Consider the following 21,043-nt stretch of genomic DNA (forward strand, 5'->3'; position numbering starts at 1 on the left):
CTGAAGTGTCACGGGCAGGGCTGGAGTGGGACTCATTTTCAGCCCTGAAATTTCATTCCACAGACCGGCCCACTTTATATCATGACCTACCATATTGAAAGAATGTTCTTATCATCGTGCTGTCGAAGCGATTAAGATTTTAATCATGATTGATTGCATGCTGTCCATAGTTAACTAGCAATTAATCGCATGCTGTCAATAGTTAACTCGCTATTAAACCTCAAACAAGAGTTGGCTAACTTTACACTTTATAGATAAATTAAACATCAATTTTTCCTAAATAACTTGTAAAAAGGCCGGCATGAAGGAAGAGTGGTTAGGGTCGTGTGTAGAGTTTTTTTTTTGTTTTTTGTTTTTTTTTTTTGGGGGGGGGGGGGGGGGGTTGTTTCAATCTACAATACCGGTACTTGTATTTTAGTTTATATTTATTTTTATATATTATTTTATTTTTACAAACTTTAAATGTACAATACATATATGTAGGTATATACATTGCTACTCAGAAATATACAATGAATGCCACAGTCTGCCTCAGAGTCCCACATTTTGGGCTAAAAAAGCCAAAGCTGCCTGACAAAAAGCCAAAGCTGCCTGACACAGCGATTTCACCCCGATCCTCCATGTGCTTGTGCCCAGCTAGGGCAGCCACGATAGCTTCCCAAAACGCCCAAGAGGTTAATCGCTGTATTTTCATCCAAACATGCTAGAAAACAACCATAGTGGGTCGTGCCAGGCAGGTTCACTATCATCAGGCTGCCTCAAAGTGCCCCATTTTGGCCATTAAAACCCAAAATTAGGTTTAACCGGGATCAAGTCAGCAGGATGATACTCTTTCTCAGAGCTGGAGGCCACAGGAGCGCGCCACCCGTTGTTTTGAATTCCAAGCTACGGAGTTCAAGAAGGGTAGGGCCATAAAAAAAATTAACGGCGTCAAAGGGGGCTTGTGTTAACGCTGTTATTAACGCGTTTAATAGACAGCTTTGCAAATTTATATTGAGACCGGCCCAAATTCCAGGCCGGCCCACCAGGATTTGTCCCGGTCCTCCCAATTAGACCAATGTGACCTGATGACAGGTGTGGTTGAACCCAATTGTAAGGAAAGCAAGCAGATGAGTAATTGGGACATTTTTTTCAGGATGGGCAGGTCGACAAGCAAGCAGATAGACAGGCAGTCAGTCAAATATATATATATATTTTTTAAAATCAATTTTGGCAGTAAATAGTGGAGCCAAAATTTCCTAGGAGGATACGGATTTGTTTCGTCTGTATGCAAAGTTCTCCAACTTACAGTATTTCTTAAATCCCATTTAGGTTGTCCATTTTGTGCATTTGAAGCCTGCTCATGTCATGAAAAGAAGCGCTGATGACCAATCTCTCAAGATTAAAATAATATACGACTACAGTGTGGATGAGTGAGTATTAAAAAAATTATTCATTGCCTGAATACCCTTTTTTATACTGTAACTGCAAATTTGTTTATACATGTTATCATTTAAATTTGTCTAAAGTGATCCACGGATAGAACGACTTGCTCTTCTTAAAAGATAAACATTACTATGATTTAAAGTAATTTGATTTTGAAACCCCTCTTGATGTTTTCGTTTTTATACAATTCGTAAAATTAGTTTAACTAGTAGGTCACCATTGTTGTTGACGTCGCAGGGCGGTGACATCACATGGTTACGCTGCCGGGCTTCCAGAGTATGACTCTAGTGACATAAACATGTCATCTGTTCAACCCTTTCAATTTGAACCCGAGAGGAACATTAATTAGCATGACAGCACTGTCAATGTTTCACAAAACGAGCAGCAAAAGCAAAATGAACAAGAAAGACGGGATGAGACGAGATGAGAGTAGGGAAAAAAAAAGTGTTCTGCCAAAATGTGCTACACCGGCGGAACGAAACAAGAGGCAAATTTGACCCAAAATACTAGCTTTCAGCTTGTTTTGTTTAGATGCATACAGACAGAACATACTGAAGATGCCTTAAGAAAATACTTAAACATAGTAATATCAAATAAGGGTGGTTTAGATATGTTACGTGACTAATTTGGTCAACAGATCAATAATCTGCTTTAAAGCTACCACAAGAAAATACTATGCTTAAACGTATGAGAGGGAAACATGCAAAAAGTATTTTGAGGCAATGAAAAGGTAATAAAAGACTCAATAAAAACTCAAATAGTAAGTACTCGCAGTTTTGTAATTAACTCATTTGCTGCCATTGACGGCGATATGCATCCAGTCCATTTGAAGTAGGAGGGGTTTCAGCATTTTTTCATTCACTACCAACCCTCCCACTTCCAAAATATTGTAAGTATACTAGTGACAAACTCATTTAAATTCATGCAGAAGGATGAAAAGAGCCACATGATTGGACGTCGATCAATGTCAGTGGCACCGAAAGAGTTCAAATATACAAACGTTTATATTCAAATTACACAAATAGATGAATAAAGCTGCAAAAATGAAGTTACTTATTGATCAGATGCAATGTAACTGACACAAAGTTGACCCGACCGACACGAGTTGACAATCCCGACGCTCTTACCTACGCAAACAATGATTTTTTTAAATAAGTAAATAAATTACGAGTGGGGGAAGATAAGAAATAGCCGTATACATTTTTGTAGCTCGTAGCATCGTGTTCTCGTGTTGCTGTCTGCTCAACATGAAACCAGAATAGCCCCAAAATCCAAACCCAACGCTTTTATGTTCATAATATTGCATGTGTAGGTTTCGGTCGAGACAGGAGTTAACCACATGAGATTTGAGACCGAATGGACCACTATCAGTGACGTTCCAGTCATTTTTATTTCATTTTGTGTCATAATTTCAAAGACCAACTTTACTCAAACTAGAAATTTCCCTTTGCCTACAGGCTCCCTGCAGTCAAAAGAAGACTGGTGAAGGTAACAATTGTCAGATGTACAGTACATGCATGCACACACCGATTGCATGCACAAACTTTTATCTTTTTTCAGTCAATTATTTATTTCTTTATTCTGCCTTAATGGCAGCTACAATCAGGCCGCTGCAGACGTTACACGCCGCCAATTTCTCTTCTTTAGAAATTACAGAGCAAGTTACAAGTAGAGCAGTTACAGAAGTTACAGTACACACATATACCATACAACATAGCAGGGATATGACACAATGCACAGGTCACGTGCAGGGATTTTTTTGTACGAAAAAAAAGGAGAACTACCAGTCATGACTGGGGGAAGGGGGTGGGGGGGAGTGATAGTAAGAAAAAGGCAGTGGCGGACTAGAGGGGGGGAGATTGTGTGTGAGTGTGTGTGTATGCACAAGTGTATCAGTATTTCTACGTGTCTGTAGACAAAATAAGAGTTTCAGGGCCCTGCGACTGGCCTTGGGAAGAGAATCAAGGGCAAGAGATAGGGCCATCTGCGCAGCTATCTCCAGGAGAAGGGAGGGCTGCGATAAGGGTTTTCGCGAAAGGGAAAGGAAAATTATAATCAAATTAAGCCGTATAAGTAATTTAATATGTCCAAATACAGTTGGTCTTCAGTCAGATTCGCGCTCCTCAAGGTGTAGATGAGAACTCAGGTCCCTCAAGTCATTTCCAATAGTCGCGGTCTGCCTTAACAGTTCCGTCACCTGGCGTAAGGTAGAATCCACTTTTCTCCATCCTTCCTCAGACTGAACCGTCAGTCCACAGAACCAGTTCTCGATCAGAACCTCGAATTGGTCCTCCAATGCCTTGAATAGCACCGTTTGATCTGTGGTCAATTTGGTGATTTCCTTGAAAGCTGCCATCTTGGAAACTTTACGGTAGAGCAGGGCACCTCCTAAGCCAAGCAGAAGGAACCCCACGACCGTCACGCCAAACAGCCAAATATCCTCGACATCGTCCACATATAGGACAGTAAGACACGCTGGCTTCCAGCGATCCCCTGACTCTCTCACGTATCCAGCGGCGAAGGTACCATCTGGGCAGGACGGCTCTTCTGGTGCACCGTGTCTTGTTGAAAAAAATCTTGTCAATTGCGCGCAGAGATAAACTAATCAGATCCATTTTTGTATGAGAGACCAGCAACAGTTGATCCACAGAGGAAATACAAAAAAAAAAGCAGACAGACTAGACTGACGAAGAGAGCAGCAGGAGCAGGGAGGAAACACGTCCGCCCCCGTCAATGGCAGGAAGAAGAAGCCTCTTCGGTGAATCTGAAGAATACAAAAAATGGCATTCACAGTTTATTCAAATCAAGAAATTCAAGCAGGTATCATAGGTTGCTTTAGCATACTTCAGTATTTTGTGGTTGAGCATCTCACTTCACCAATCTCAAACCAAATTAGGGCTAAATGTGGGAATGGGATGGAAAAATGACCGCACTGTCTCGGTGTTCAATAAATTAATTTAGACAAAGCTTGAGTGTGTGAAATCTAATGATTTTAGCACTTTAATTGGAAAAATAATTAAGTATACTTGAACTTTTTTCTACTTGGCTAACATCTAGGCTAAGTAAGTCTGTGCTTGTATGCTATTCACAGCAAATGCACCCTTTCTTATGATTTCGACAACTTTGTCTCGTTGCATCAGGCAAACTGTTTTATATACAACTCTGATGATAAACACAGTTCATTCTACCGTTAGACATCATTGCTGATAAAGGCTCTGAAGAAGAGCAACGGGCTTTCCTTTAAATATGACTATCCTTAAATGAGGCGTTTCCAATGGAGTTCGTTCGAGGTGATTTGCTGTCCTACCGGTCAACCAAGAACACAACTTTTTTTTTTGACATACCATAGAACAAGGTTGTTTGAACGTCACTGTCAGGCGTTATCGTTATTTGGAATGATGATTCAACATTGTTTACGGTCGAAAAATTCAATGGTAACCATAATGATGATTTTGATGGAAAAATCAACGTTTGTTCAACATCAGTCTGCTATCTCGGGACGGTAGTCTGCTCTGCTTGGATCAACACATTCACTATAAACAAGACGGGAAAATGGGATTCACTGTTTATTTTGTTTGCGTGGGATGTAGGTGTCACATGCTGCGAGCGTCTGCATTCTCAGGAAATATATATGGTGAAAAACACAGACAAGACTGAAAAAGCAATTTCTGCTCTTGCACTCCTCTTTAAAAGAAACTGCTGTATTTTAGGCCAAAACAACTGCTGTGTTTGATAGAACAATATTCTGTATGCTGCCATAGCAAATTCATGGCGCATTACCCTGGAAACCCCCGTTTACAGACGTCGTTGCGCAACCACTTTTGTTTCAACCCAGCTATAAAACGAAGGTAATTAATTATATTTATTACCGGCAATCAAAATGTCTGTCACTTTTAGCTTAGAATCATTAATTGATGTCTAATATTTTGTTTTTTTAAAAAAAACGACTTAAAAAAATTATTCACTCGCATATTTTAAGCTTTTAAACAAATTACGTCACAATGAAAAAAATGGTGCCTGTAAAAAAGTCACTGATATTTATCTCATCATAACTATAGCTGAGTTGTATTTTTTATGTTACTGTCACATTTTCTCTGACATGTTAGATGATAAATAACTGATCCAAACAAAGAAAAATTGAAAAAAAGTTTATAAAGGTAAATATATGAAAAAGAAAATCTCGACCACTCCTTGATGTCTGCGATTTCTGCATCGCAAGCCTTGTTATATTACTATGTTTCACCCATAAAATCCCCCAAAAATCCAGCTGTGGTCATTCACAGCCGTGTCTTGACACTCAGTGATACATGCTACATGGAGTTTATGGATCGAAACAAGGTAAGTATGCGATAATATCTCGTTAAAGTCATGGCGTTTGTAATTGTGCTCTCAGGTGCTCTCACCTCCAGATAGGGTTTTGCTGTTTAAACCCTTTTTTTTTTTAAAATGCCCTCGTGGTCAAAATTTTTCTTCCCCCAGAAAATTGAGGTTTTAAGCTTTCCAATGATTTATCACTCAAGCATATTGGACAATAATGAAATTTGGCAAAATTGGGGGTCTCACAACGGAACTTCAAGTCACCTGAGCGTTTTCCGCCATATATTTTTTAAAATACAAGAGCGAGCGCAAGAGAATGCACACCCCTGTGACATAGTCACATAGACCAATAGTTGGCACAATCGATCAATATTCATCAGCAAATACAGAAGTAGAAACACGTTTGATGTGTCACACTATGCGGCACGACAAGTAGAAATTCTGACACGCATCTGGGAGGGCGTATGGGAGAAGATTCCTCCCTAATTCTGCTAAACAGGAACCGGCAGGCCTTGCCACTTACAGGCAGTGAATTTTTTTGATGATATTGTGGACCGTAGAAAATGAAACCTATTGTACAAGTAACAACTAGTCCAACTGTGTTTGCCCTTAGGACAAGCTGTTTCCCCAGGCAATTGACTACCTGCAGAAAGCATTCTTTGTGAGGCACAGGGTCAGCCCGATTCTTCTCAGCAGGTATGTATCATTTCCACCAGCGGTGGCTAAGTAGGTAGAAGGTACTAGGGCCTTGTAAGTATTGTAAGTTGATCTATATTTTTTCTTTAATGTTAACAAGGAAACAATGCAATGCAGAGGTGTGTTTAGAATAATTTTATAGATAATTAATGGCAGAAAGTTGGGGGGTGGGGGCGTTAAAAAAAATAATTGAGAAGCACTGAGTAAACCTGATGTTCCCGCTGAGCATTTGTAGTTTAAATGTTCCTTAAACGTAGAGCCTGTAGGAACCACAACTTGGATAACTGTGCACCAGTCTTTAGAACCAATACAAATGCCTCCCTTAGAAACCCATTTTCCCTATCAGGACTCCTTCCTCAACAAAGAACTGTTTTTCACTTGCACTTCCCAGAGCAGGAAAACATTTAGGTAGTGTTGCATCAGCCTGTTGAGCCTCAATAGGTGCCTCAAAGGTAAGTTGTGGGGTCCTGTTGTTATACAGGGTGACCCCAAAAAAAGTTTACACTGCCATAATACAACTTAAATGCCATGTTTATTCATCTTAGAATTAGAATTTAATCACAAATTATACATTATTGTAAAGAACATGTACAGTACACTCTTTTTTTCAATGTGTCCTCCCTTAAGTGTCACAACAGCCTCCAGGCGCCTGCGGAACGCTTGACAGGTCTTCTTTATGTAGGATGCTGTCATCTTTTCCCAAGATCTAACAATGGACCTCTCCAAGGCTGCCACAGAAGTTTGTGGCTTCTTACAGGCACTGTCCTCCACAGTTGCCCATATGCTATAATCCAGGGGATTGAGATCTGGACTCTGGGGTGGCCACATATCACCTTGTCAATCAACTTTTTGGTCCGCACAGATTGGGCACTTCCGGACCCAGGTTTTCGTGAGGCTGTTCCAGTATCTTTCAGCTTCTTTTTAACTTTGTAGACTGCACATCTGGATATTCTCAGATTTGCTGCAATCTCAGTAGGTGTCAGACTGGCACGCAGCAATTCAGGTACAGCTAAAGTTTTCTTCATTTTCAGCAGAAGCACAGGAATTGTAGAGACGAGAGATTACCAGCTGCATTGAGTGACCTTAATGAATCACTTAAGCATGACAACCTATTTAGATATGTTTCAATGGCTTTAAAACAAACAATCAACTGAGTGTAAACTTTTTTTGGGGTCACCCTGTATATAGGCCTCCTTCATGAAAGGTAGATTTTTATGAAAAATTGGACATTTTATTGAAACAAATCAATCTCGCAAATAGGTGAGCAGCAGAATGTATGGGGCGCCGTTTGTAAAGCGGCACATGCTGAAAATTCTGACATTTTCTCACATTTAGCGCCACACAGTGTTTAGAACGTGTTGTGAAATTTTTAGACACTTTTTTTTGCACATTTACAACATTATCTAGCAACTTAAATATTCATTTTTAAATAAGAAGTTTTGTACCTGAATGTTTAAATTCAGAACTAAATATTTAATTTAAATCTTAAATTTATATCCTATATCCTAAATGCTAAATCTGGAAACAGTTGGAACTAAATATTTAGCTTAATATGCAAATTCACATGACTGGAGACCGGAAGTAACAAAATAAAAGCTGGAGCATACAAAATACTCTTTAAATAGCTTCTCCTAAGTATGTATTTTCCCTATATATTGTTATTATCACAATGACTCATGTCTAAGAGCAGACTGCCACCGCTGGTTTTATTTATTTTCAAGCAATGTAAACAGACAGTCTGAGCTGCTCCACCAGCTTTTATTTTGTTACTTCCGGTCTCCAGTCATGTGAATTTGCATATTAAGCTAAATATTTAGTTCCGACCATTTCCTTTTAGGATATACGATATAAATTTAAGATTTAAATTAAATATTTAGTTGTGGATTTAAATAATCAGGTCCAAAACTTCTTATTTAAAAATAAATATTTAAGTTGCTAAATAATGTTGTAAATGTACAAAAAAAAAAAAAGAAAATTGAGTCTAAAAATTTCACACCATTTTAAACACTGTGTGGCGCTAAATGTGAGAAAATTTTCAGCATGTTTTGCTTTACAAACGGTGCCCCATAAGAATGAACACACGGCTCGTGTTGTTTTTGTTGGCCGTGGACTGTTTTGAATTGTATTTATTTATTTATACTGTATTATTAAACAATGTTTAAATTGAGATGCACTTTTTAAATTGGATTTCTTCATTTCATCATTTTACCAACATTCCTTTAAGCAAGCCTATTTTATGTCATAAACAAGGACTGCAATGGTAAAAAAAAAATGCCGAAATGTAATAAGTATGTGGGTTTTTTTTCTCTCTACAGACAATGTGCAACTAACCAGTATCTGAAGAAGAGGGATGATCCTCATCGCTACTGTCAGAATGCCTGTGCAAATATCACTTATTGTGGCCCAGTCATTGTACCTCAACACCACTTGCAGGTCGGAAACATTTTTATTACAGCAGGACAATGTTACATTTTTTAAATTATAACAATTGCAGAGTGTGGTGCGATTAATTGCGCTGTTATGCTCAAAATCCAACAATGAATTCAAAACTATAATAAATACATTTGATCTTAAAGCATTATGACAGTTGTTGAGTGAACCTTTAAAAAATAATAATAAAAAAGGTTTGAGATAAATAAAATAGTCAATGTAAATCTGAAAAGTATGCAAATCTGAAACTAATCAAGTTATGTAATGTGTAAAGTAATAAAATAGAATGTGAAACATTTTTTAAAGTATACAATCATTTTACAATTGTGATTGAACTTAACGGTACTGCAATAAATAAATGAATGAACAAGTAAATAAATAGTGGAGAAAAAAAAGGGGGTTTTATAGAGGTAATGGCTCAAACCATTCACAGCACATTCATACCAATAAAAAATTTGGAGTGGTCAATATACCTACCATGCATGTTTTGTGATGTAACTGATATGTGCCTGGTCCAGGACACCAGTATCAAGACTGTTCTGTGCCAGCATAACCCAGAGCCCCATGAAATTCACTCTATTTGCTCATTAATCCTTGTGGTGATTAATATCGGCGAAAGGACCAAATTGTTGCAAAGGAAAAACAATTCAACCCAAGGGCGTAGGTTTGCATAGGGCCGGCAGGGAGATAACACTACCAACTTTTCAGGATGCTCAAATTGTCCCTACCAACTTTTAAGCAACCTTATTTGCTTGATATATTGACTTCAGTTATATAGGTAAATTAGATCGTCTTCCCATATGTTGTAAGGGTAAAATAGGCCCTTCCATCATTAAGTCAATTACTTTTATTATATTCATACTTACATTCATCCTTTTTGACTTGCTGAATGTGCTGGTCCATTTTTTTCCCTTCAAACGCACGTTTGATTGGCTTGATTGACTTGACACCCCTCCAACTCCTGCCACACAGACACACACGCTCACTCACATATCCCCGACAGATTCGTGTCGACAACATGCCGCCTCCTCCGCCCCCTTCGAAGAGGAGAGATATTAGAAGTTTTTTTCGGACAGCAGCAATCACTGTAGGTAATGTGAAAAGACGTCACTATTGTGGAGATGGGGGAAACACCACTCATTTTGCTACTGAAAGTCTGACCTGCATCAGAGGTAGCGTAAAATTAAACTGTGTGAACCTACTAACCTGCAAAACTACTGCGGTCAGGCCAGCCTCCACAAGGGACAAAGTCAAGCTAGCCATCTCTCATTTGGATCATTGTTTGCATGATGTGAATTATGGTAATGCAACGCGGCGGCTTCAGAGTGCAAGTCCCATTATTAAATAAACAAAAAGAATACTGGGAGATATCCAAGAATGGGTCCACTTCAGGGGGACACTGACATGAATTTATATGAAAAAGAAATCTGTAAAATAAAATCACACATCAGAATTTCATGAGAGTACTTTGGTTCAAGTCTTGGGGTAGTCTAGTATGCCTAGTATGTAAATCGGTCCTCAAATAGGTCAGATTTTTCAATTTTACATATCTAGGGGTGCTCCAGTGAATGTGATGAATCGGAATTTCTTTGTTACTATCATTTCTGAAACTTCGTTTTATTTTTAGCAATGCAAGATGTGCGTCGAGTCGGGGAAGTCCTGTGCTCCGTCAGGTTCCCCAGATGGCCCAGGGGTCGAAGGGTTTGACTTTGTCCTCTATGTCAGTGGGATTGTAACAAAACGATGTGGACTGGAGAACATTGTGGCTTATGCAGCTTACTGCCAGCTGGAGTCTGTACTAGACAGGTAGGAAGGTTAGCCTGTACTACAGTAAATTGAGACATTTATTTGTACCTCGTAAATTAATTTAGTGTAACTTACTCATGTAAAATGTTATAAAATCTGTATTAATATTGCATTACTCTCAAACTGGCCACATTATTAAACCAGCAAGGACAGAAACTTTAAGAAAATTCTTAATGTCTGAACCCTTCTATGCTGAAATGCCGTCATCATCATGAAAAAACTGTTCTTCGATGAAATATTTTCGTTATAGCCATTGTTGATAAAACCAACAATGCTTTGAACAGTACTGTATGCTCGTAACAATGTGGCTGAAGGGGCAGTTTGCAAGCAATAATATCACACGATTGTTTTGTCTTGAGTCACTTTTTTGTTGCACCTTGTTGGAAAAAATGGAAGCTCATTAGCGTAGTGTAGAGTACCATATTTTTCGGACTATAAGTCGCAGTTTTTTTCATAGTTTGGCTTGGGGTGGGACTTATACTCCGGAGCGACTTATGTGTGAAATTATTAACAAATCGTTATATCATTTCACATGTTATTTTGGTGTTTTGGAGTGCCACTGATGGTTTGGTAAACTTGTCAGCATGTTCTTTATGCTATAGTTATCTGAATAACTCTTAATAGCTATGTTACCTTAATATACCCGCCACGTTCACATTTCGTTGTTCATGCATCATGTAACATAATCATACTGTACACTTATTCAGTATGTTGTTCTCTATTGTAGTTTTATTTTAAATTGCCATTCAAGATGGCATATCTGTTCTATGTGTTGGATTTTATCAAGTAAATTTCCCCCAAAAATGTGACTTATGTTCTGGTGTGACTTATATGTTTTTTTTCTTCTTTGTTGGGCATTTAATGGCTGGTGCGACTTATACTCGGGTGCGACTTATAGTCCGAAAAATACGGTACATTGTTTTATTTCCAATTTCTCTTTCTTTAGACCGATAGCTGGTTATGCCAACTTGTGTCCTGCCATGATCTCATCAGAGCCTCAAGAGTTTGAAGGAATGCTCTCCACTGTGAAACATGAGATCATCCATGCTCTGGTAAGTATGTTGTCTAAAGGGCGCTTTCACATTAGACCAAGAGGACCAGGGTCCGGTTGGAGAGCTAGTTCTTTTTTCAAACCAAATGTAAAAATCTCATTGAAACTCTAGGGCACTTTCACACTGGCACTGTTTGGTTCGTTTTAAACAGACCAGAGTTCGTTTTCTCAGATAGTCCGCTTCGTTTTGTAAACGTGAACACTCATCTGAACTGTAGTTCGGACCAAACAAAACCTACATGTAACCCGCCCGTCTCATCAGACCATTGGACATGGTTCCAGGAATCCATGTGCTTTGTTGACATGTCTTCAGCAAACTGCTTGCGGGCTTTCTTGTGTACCGATCTTCAGAAGAGGCTTCCTCCTGGGGTGACAGCCATGCACACCAATTTGATGTAGAGTGCGGCGTATGGTCTGAGCACTAACAGGCTCACCCCCCACCTCTTCAATCTCTGCAGCAATGCTGACAGCACTCCTGTAACGAGTCACATGACATTTTGGAGGGAAAATGACAAGCAGTACTCCGTTTGGACATTTAGGGATGTACAGTGGGGAGAACAAGTATTTGATACACTGTCAATGGGTTTTCCCATTGGCAGTGTATCTAATATTTGTTCTCCCCACTGTACGTTTTTTCATAGGGGTGTACTCACTTTTGTTGCCAGGGGTTTAGATATTAATGGCTATATTTTGAGTTATTTTGAGGGGAAAATAATTTAACTATTCTATAAGCTGCACACAGACTACATTGTGTCAAAGTGTCATTTTGTCAGCCTTATCCCATGAAAAGATATACTTAAATAACGGCAGAAATGCGAGGGGTGTACTCACTTTTGTGATACACTGTAAAACATGTAGCCTACTCACTTCCTCGCCGATCCAATGGTCCCACAGTTGTCAAACTTGTTTTTGCCATTATCCGCTGAGAACAGGAACTTTTTGAAACCCAAAAAGACTCACACGCCTCTCCCTGGTGAAGCAACAAAAGCCTGCAGCACATTGGGCTTGCGTGATGTGAAAAATAAACTAATCCACAAAATCAGCTGAATGCTCAGTCATTCTGCATACTTTAGTATATGCTGTATACTGAAGATGATTAGCCCGCTGACGTCACATTCGCATACTTCGTCAATCCAGGAAGTCAGTAATTTTCATGGCGCAGGATTCAAAAAATTGAATAAATATATCGATCGCTTCCACACACGTCCACGTCCGTTTCATTCAGGAGCATAAAATACCGCGTTAAATATGAAATAAACATGCTTTTTGCTGTCAGAGGCACTTATATTCAAACAAGTGTGAAAACAATGCGAAAAAAGATAAGACTCTGATTGGGGGGGGGTGGGGGTGGCAACACAGTGTAGCCATTCAAATGTTATCTTTCCATCAGGGGTTTTCTGCAGGTCTGTTTGCTTTCTACCGGGATGATGATGGCAAACCTTTGACTCCTCGCTTTTCCAGTGGCCTTCCTGCGTTTAATGAGAGGTGATTTCTTTTTGTTTTGATCAATTGAGGCTTTGCTCAGATTTTATTTATTCTAGCGGACTTTAAAATAATTTTGCATTTATACTGTACCACCTCTAAAACCAGATTTGAGAAACACCTAAAGGGTATTACAACTAGGCTTGCCTCCTTTCAGAAATAAGAAATACGGCACGCCCCACTCGCGCCCAAAGCTGTACAGGCAGGGAAAAACAGGGACATCCACAAAACTCCTAAAATGCATAAAAATGTATCTAGTCATATGTATTCAATATTAGTTCAATACAAAACGCAACATTTCATTCCCAATTTCGGATTGTTCCTTTTTTCAAGGGACAGGTGGCAGCCCTAATTACAACACCTGGGGAAATGCTAATATTCCATCATTTATCCATAAACGCATGCCTTTTAGATTCATATCATGCCACTTCATGTAATTACACACATTGCAACACCAAGAAAATGATAGAAATTTAGATCGATTGTCAAGCTAAAAAGACCGGCGCCCGAGATCCCAGAAATCTAGCATATTGTGTGCGTGACGTCACAACAAGGAAACAACCGGCTCAGTGCTCAGTACTGAATGGCGGCGATGATGACGGACAATTTTGTTTCTAGTTGCAGCGACGAATGCGACGGAACGAACGTTCTTCTAATGGTGACGAGGAGAGTTATGAACAGGGGTGCACATAAGTGGTCCGCATGCGCGCATGCGTACTGGACGTAGACAAACGCGCTGGCCCTCAACGGCTTCCATACGCTTTTGCGTACCGATGGCTGCGGCGGACACGAGAAAAAAACTTCTCGAAATGTCGAAGAGGCAGGCCACACTGAGTAATTACTTCCGTGTTCCCCCACCCCCGTCAAAAGACAGACAGACGACAGGGACGTCACCGGAGCTACCGAAAAAAAGGACTTTTGTTGAAAAGTGGCTACAGGTGGTACCATGGCTAGAAGCAAATGAGGCTCGCACAGAAATGCGGTACAAAATGTGCCGTTACAATCCCAATGTCACCGATAAGAGCAGCGCATTTTATGTAGGGTCAAAGAATTTCAGCCATCCAAACTTTGAAAAGCACGAAAAAAACAGCGCATGTGGCAATTAAGCAAACTATCAATGTCAAACAGGACCCCACTCGCCCTATGGACAAGTGGCGGAATAAAGGTAATGAACAGCGACATGTACTGACAAACGTGTTTTTGCTCGCATTTTCCAAAGCTAAACATGCACGTTCAATGAGGTCTTATGAGGAGGACATCCCACTTTTAAAAAGGCTTGGAGTTAATGTGGGAGCCGCATAATGCCCTTTATTTTGAATTGGTGGTTTTTATTTCTTTACATTTCACTTCAAAGTAATGGCAATTTTGTTGTGCCAGTTGATGTTAATCAAGCATTAATTGTTAATATAATTAATTAAAGTTAATTGGCTCTAAGTAAAGCTTGTCATAAATTTATCGCATCAGGCGGGTCGGCTCTCAAGCTCAATGAGGACCAAGTCACGTCTCCAGGTCCTCCTCTGAGTACCTGGGCAAAAAAATTATGTGCACCCCTGGTTATGAACCTTTCTTTGGCGTTTTGGGTTATCAATTTGAGCCCAAACGAAAGCCAATGCAGCCTAATGAAAGGATCATTGAGGGGAGTAATCACACTGATGAAACACCGGCAACAGATCGTGTGGGAAACACCGAATGGTTTGTTTTGCATTTCTTTTTCTGAAGCTGATACACCGTGACCGCAAAATAATGTATGGAATAATTTACATTTATTGTGCTATCATAGGTTTTCGCTCTGCCAACAGACACAAATATGAATGGGATTAGAGGATTTGTTCTATATATTTTACGAGCGATAATTTATACATGTGTCCAGTCCTATATCCAATGCGTGATATTTTTTTCATTATAAAAGAGTACTCACTCTGGCCATTTCGAGCTTGGCTGCTCCGCTCCTTTGTTAGCCTGGGGTGGTCTCATCAGAGCCAGTCATCGTCCTCTTTCTTGATATCTCGGGACATTTAGGTGGCCGCGCGTGTATGGTGGGCACCGCATCTGCTTTCAGCAGCAATTTCTTAGCAAAACCTGATTTCATTTATCCACAGTTCGAATAGCTTTCAGGTGTAAAATGTGCACCACAGAAAAACCGTGCCGGAGGCTGGGTCTGCAAAATTAGCCCTCTTAGCACGGATGAACTTTACTCATTGTCTGCGTAGTCCAGCTCTTTTTCTCGCGTACGGGAACTCATGGGTACTACATTGCGACAAATGGCTATTTGTACACCACAAAGCATGACAGGTTTGAACCCTTTTAGCGATTTTTTGATAAAACATGAACGCAACTCTCTCGTCGATAAACAACAATGGCACCTGCCTCCACCTTTTGTTTCCTTGTTGTGACGTCTCTGCCCCATTCGGCTGTTTCCGGAATACTTTCGGAAATGTTCGTAATTTTCGATCTATTTTCGATAATTGCTCATGAATGTGATTTTTTTGTTGTTGTTAATTTTATTAATATTTGTTATCTTGCTACATAACAGTTCTATTGAAATCTCACAGCCCCTTAGTATTATAATACCCTTTCAGAAGAAGAAATTCGTTTCTCCCACTCCTCATTTTCTCGACTCCATCTCACTTTTCTCCGAAGCACAAAGTAGTTTGCAAAACCAAAATTTCAAATTAAATAACACCTGAATTAAAAAAAAAAAAAAAAAAAAAAAAAAACTTAGCTTAGATGAGGGTGTTTCTATATTCAAATATATCGAAAAAGTGCAATGGAAACAGATTTTTGGAATTGATACAACACAGAATGTGACATTACCAGTCACAGCATCACTCCCCCTTCTTCTTTTTCTTTCTACATATTATTTGATATAATGTTCAACATAACATTAAAAAAAAAGAAAACAGTAGTATAAATAAAATTTGAGGGGCTTGATCAGGGACCTTAACTAAAACAAATTTACATATCCTCCATGGGGAATATTAAATTATCATTCCATTTTAGGCAACAGCTTTTAAAAAACTTTATATTAGTGAATATAAATTAATAACTTCTACTGAACTGATGTTCACACAAATAAAAATGAAACAAAAATAATTGTATCGTTATGCTGACCAACTGAATTTTAAAACGAAAGAAGAGTACAGTATTTTTCCTGAATGAACTGACTGATTGATGATCTGTGAATTGAACAAAATTAATAAAATCTCTATAAATTATTTATGTGTGCTTCTGTACCAGCCAGGGTCTGTATCAGTGGAGTGAGGCAGTGATCAAGCGTGTCAACAGACTATGGGACATTAGAGGAGGACAGATGGTGCGACATGAAGTTCATGTCGTTGTGACTCCGCGGGTTGTGGTAAGAAGTTGTCTTGTATCCAAGGGCGTAGGTTTGCATAGGGACGGTAGAGACATAACACTACCAACTTTTCAGGATGCTGAAATTGTCCCCACCAATTTTTAAGGTAACCTTATTTGCAATTTGCAATTTGTAATTTAGATTGTCTCCTCATATGTTGTAAGGATATAATTGACCCTACCATTATTAAGTGAATTATTTTCATTATGTTCACTTACATTTACCCCTTTTTACTGCTGAGTGTGCCAGTCCATTTTTTTCACTTCAAATCCACATTTGATTGGCTGATGACACACACACACACTCACACTCTCGACCCCAGCTCCATGCCGCCTCCTCCACCTCCTTCGAAGAGGAGGGATATTAGAAGGTTTTTCTTCTCGACCAGCTGCAGCCACTGTATTTAATGTAAAAAGACGTCAATATTGTGGAGGCTGGGAACACACCACTAAATTTGCTGCTGAAAGTCCGACCTGTATCACCGTTAGCATAACATTAAACTTTATGAATTTGCTAATCTGCAAAACTTGAGTAGGAAGCTGCTTAGAAAGAAGTGTCCTTCTGTATATATATTTTCTACTGTTAACGTTAATTAAACTCTGAGAAATGTAGTGAACCGAGGTTCATCCCTTTCTCCCCGATTTTCATTTTTATTTTATTTATGTGGTTTTAAAGCAGCCCAAAGGAGATTTCATTTTTTTGTTGAGTTTGGCTGTGCTTGTGGACAAAAGCAGTAGTGTATTACCTGAAGGAAGGCTAAATTTTATTTTTTATTTATATTTGTTAATCCCTGACTAAGAGGTTTTTTGTGTTATTTCTAATGTATATTTTTATATATTGTATGTGTTATATTAATTTCTCAACAATGTTGAGTGGTCTTAAGACAAATGCTTATTTTTTTATATTTCTGGATAGCCACAAAATTTGCTGTTTGGCCTAATTTGACATGAGTCTAAAACCAGTTTCGTCATATTTTTCTTTTCTTAAAAGTTCTATTTTAATTTGTTATCTTCTTTTGCGGCCAGGAGGAGGTAAGAAATCATTTCAAGTGTCCAATCTTAGAAGGAATGGAGCTGGAGAACCAAGGGGGTCCTGGGACTGAACTCAATCACTGGGAAAAGAGACTTTTAGAGGTAAAGGTACTTAATTTGGGGTGTAAATAAAAGTTATATTTACTATATTATGTCTTACCTTTATCAGAATGAAGCCATGACAGGCTCACACACACAAAATAGGGTGTTTTCCCGAATGACGCTGGCCATCATGGAGGACACCGGGTGGTACCGAGCTAACTATAGCCTGGCCGAGACACTGAACTGGGGCCGTGGACTTGGCTGTGATTTTGTCATGAAGAGCTGCAAGTTCTGGATGGACAGACAGAGACAGAGGTCATTAATACTAACAATTCTGTGTTTGTCATTTTGTGGGATGAAGTTTTTGTTATTGTAACATAATATTGTTGAATTGGCACTAAAGTGTTTTTTTCATTATATTGATAATAGGCCTGCACAATATATCGTTGAACATCGCCATCGCAATGTGCGCATTCGCAATAGTTCTATCGCAGGACCTGCTATTTTTCATGTCTTATTTTTTTGGCTTCATAAAAACAGCAGCCTTTTATCAGAGCTGGGTAGAGTAACAAAAAATTGTACTCAAGAGTAGTTACTTCAAAATAATATTACTCAAGTCAACTCAAAAAATTACTCAAGTACAAGTAAAAAAGTATTTGCTGAAAATGAAAAGAATATTAAAGTAATGGGTAACATTGTGAGAAACTGCTTACAATGTTTGATTTAAAAATAAATAAATAAATAAATATATTTTTCCCAAGCACATACAGCAAATATTTAATTTTTTGCGGTGCTTCAAAGACGAAGTGATTGTACATGCTGGCATGACAGAAGAACGACAAGCTTGAGTCTGATTAGTGTAATGGAGTCATGTGATTATTGTTGCGATTATCTTATTTGTGAAACTGGTGGGGCAAGTGTTGGCATCTCTGACAAAAATAAAATCAATTTGTAGAATAAAGAGGAAAAATGTAACGACTCTAGTGTAGCCTAAAGTAGCGGAGTAAGAGTAGCATTTCTTCATGAATCTACTCAGGTAAAAGTAAAAAGTGCATTTTTCTCAAAAAGTTACTGAAGTAAATGTAAAGCGTTACTACCCACCTCTGCCTTTTATATACCGCAATCTTCATCATTAACTCCCATATAGTGATGGGGTCAGAAATGACCCGTTTTAAAAATTTCGTATGCAAAAATCAATGGTACTTTTGACATACCCAAACTTGAAAATGGGTCAATCTTGACCCAAAAACAATTTACTGCAAAGGTTTAGTGTTTTCAGGCCAAGTTCATTTACAGATCAAATTTAATTCACTTGCAAAAATTTGGGCTGATTCCTAACAAATGACAAGGATTCCCAAATTAACGTCGTAACCTGGGGAGTGCCTGTATATAAGTACAATGTGGTCATGGTAAGTCAACCACAGTAACTATCCAAATTCTTCTAGTTTTAATATCGCGATATCTATATATCTTTCTATCTATCGTATACCTCCGAAAAGTCGCAATGTCAGATTTTTCCAATTATTGTTCAGCCCTAATTGATAACCTTTATAACCTTGGATGCCATTCTACCAGGATTGCACATCAATTTGAATTGAAAGTCTGCCATGAACAAGTTTGATGTCGCTGTTTTTGTAACGTGGATACAAAGGAAAAATATTTTTTCCGCATGTACATCAAACCTTCACTTAAATTTATTTCTTCTTATGAGACGACTCATTACTTACTGGCTGTACTGGGCTGATTGAATAATTTTATCGTACCACGCCTTAGTCTCCGTTAACATGTACAGTACTTTCACAAATACATAAATACATGGCCACCATGGTGTCTTAACACTCAACTGCTTATTTTCTTTCAAGTTTAAGGCCAGGCGGTGCTGTGTCTGTGCGTTTTCTACCTGCATATAAAACACAAGCACAGATTGTTATTTGATGTGGATTTTTAAGCTCTACCTGAAAAATTCACAAGAATCTTTCTTTACTTACTTAACATCGAAACTGAACATGTGAGTGTATTGATAAAGGAATTGCTTTCCCGTAATGGTTATAAAAACCATAAAGTAACACTAAATTTATGATTATTATTGATAATTAGGTTTACACACCAAAGTTTCCCCTCTGTAACTAATTTCTTACAAGATTTTTATATTAACAAAGCCTTTGCCTTTATTAATTATGCTATTTGTCAGAGTTCCCTAATCAGGGGCGTCACTAGACTTAATGCAATACTGGGGCACAGCAGGGCATTGGCGAGCGATCAATTTTTTATTTTTTTTTAGCACCTATCTATCATAAAAAGTCAGAAATAGCGCCTTAAACTATATATAATCAAACCAAAATACAAGTTTATGGAAAAAACGTTTTTTGTTTGTTTGTTTGTTTGTTTTTCAGCCATTCGTATTCAAAATCAAAACTGGGACATTACCGAGCTCTCATTAAAGTAACTTTCTAATATCCATCTACAAGAGTAATGCTGTTTGAGTCAAATAGAAATTTAAAAAAAAACTTTTTTTTGCAGATTACAGGGATTGCAGTAACAAATAAAATACTTGTAAAACAGCTGGAAATTATGATGAGCACACATACAATATTGTTAGAGGTTATATTATATCCCAAAGATAGGCAATAAATTCATACAAATTGATTCTATTCATTTTGGTCATACAAACAAATAACAATGAATAGCATCAGAATTGATACAGTTCAAATACCACATATAATGTCAACACAATATTAGACAAAGCTCTTGAGTGAGAGTTCTCACTCAAATCGCATTTAATTATCCATGCATTCATAGCCAATTAGCTAAAAGATGACAGCTAATCTGCTACTTCAATGTGCGACCAGAGTAGTTTACCGCAGTTAACTGCCTGATTCGGTAAGAGTCTACTTGAACCATTTAAATTCACAATTCATGGAAATAGGCGACTAAACAAACATCAACACAGAGGTAAAAACGAACAAAAAGGATTGGCAATTTATCTGGCACTTACCTGTTAAGCAGGTGGGAAGATGTAATTTGCACCGTCGACTGTATGATTGGCAGTTTGGCACACGCCAAATATTGATGCTGCATTCACATGTTGTTGGAGTAATCGAGAAAAAAAAAGATTTTCTCTTACATGTTGTCCATAAAAAGCACCAAACAGACACTCAACTTGTGATGTATCGTTGGTGCATTAAAATAGGCTGCCCTTCTTCGTAGAAACCATGTTTTTATCCCATATTACGACTTAACAACACATCAGAACGATTTTCCAACGTGGGAACTCTATTGTGGAGGATAGCTGGGGTAGATGGCGGCCGCTGTGTCTGACCACACTCGAAGAGGAACGATACCAAGGATGTTTCCTTTTGGTGCGCTGATGGCAGCTTCTGATTGTGCCAGGTGGGACAGTGATTGCTG

At 38.5% G+C, this 21,043-nt stretch overlaps 1 protein-coding gene across 3 annotated transcripts in view; it reads left to right on the forward strand.

Moving 5' to 3' along the window:
* lmln (leishmanolysin-like (metallopeptidase M8 family)) overlaps positions 1-21,043 on the forward strand; it is a 31,242-nt gene that overhangs the window by 1,102 nt on the left and 9,097 nt on the right. For 2 of the 3 annotated variants that reach the window (XM_057853495.1, XM_057853493.1), the window contains exons 2-11: positions 1,312-1,412; positions 2,883-2,913; positions 6,356-6,438; positions 8,754-8,871; positions 10,496-10,674; positions 11,621-11,726; positions 13,116-13,210; positions 16,445-16,562; positions 17,588-17,695; positions 17,763-17,950. In XM_057853495.1, the coding sequence (XP_057709478.1) occupies positions 1,348-1,412; positions 2,883-2,913; positions 6,356-6,438; positions 8,754-8,871; positions 10,496-10,674; positions 11,621-11,726; positions 13,116-13,210; positions 16,445-16,562; positions 17,588-17,695; positions 17,763-17,950 (1,091 nt within the window). In that variant the 5' untranslated portion in view covers positions 1,312-1,347. Of the gene's footprint in view, positions 1-1,080; positions 1,172-1,311; positions 1,413-2,882; positions 2,914-6,355; positions 6,439-8,753; positions 8,872-10,495; positions 10,675-11,620; positions 11,727-13,115; positions 13,211-16,444; positions 16,563-17,587; positions 17,696-17,762; positions 17,951-21,043 lie in introns of those variants that run through there. The other variant, XM_057853494.1, reaches the window with a different exon arrangement.

The sequence above is a fragment of the Corythoichthys intestinalis genome, chromosome 12 (assembly GCF_030265065.1).
Source record: "Corythoichthys intestinalis isolate RoL2023-P3 chromosome 12, ASM3026506v1, whole genome shotgun sequence".
Taxonomy (NCBI): Eukaryota; Metazoa; Chordata; class Actinopteri; order Syngnathiformes; family Syngnathidae; genus Corythoichthys; species Corythoichthys intestinalis.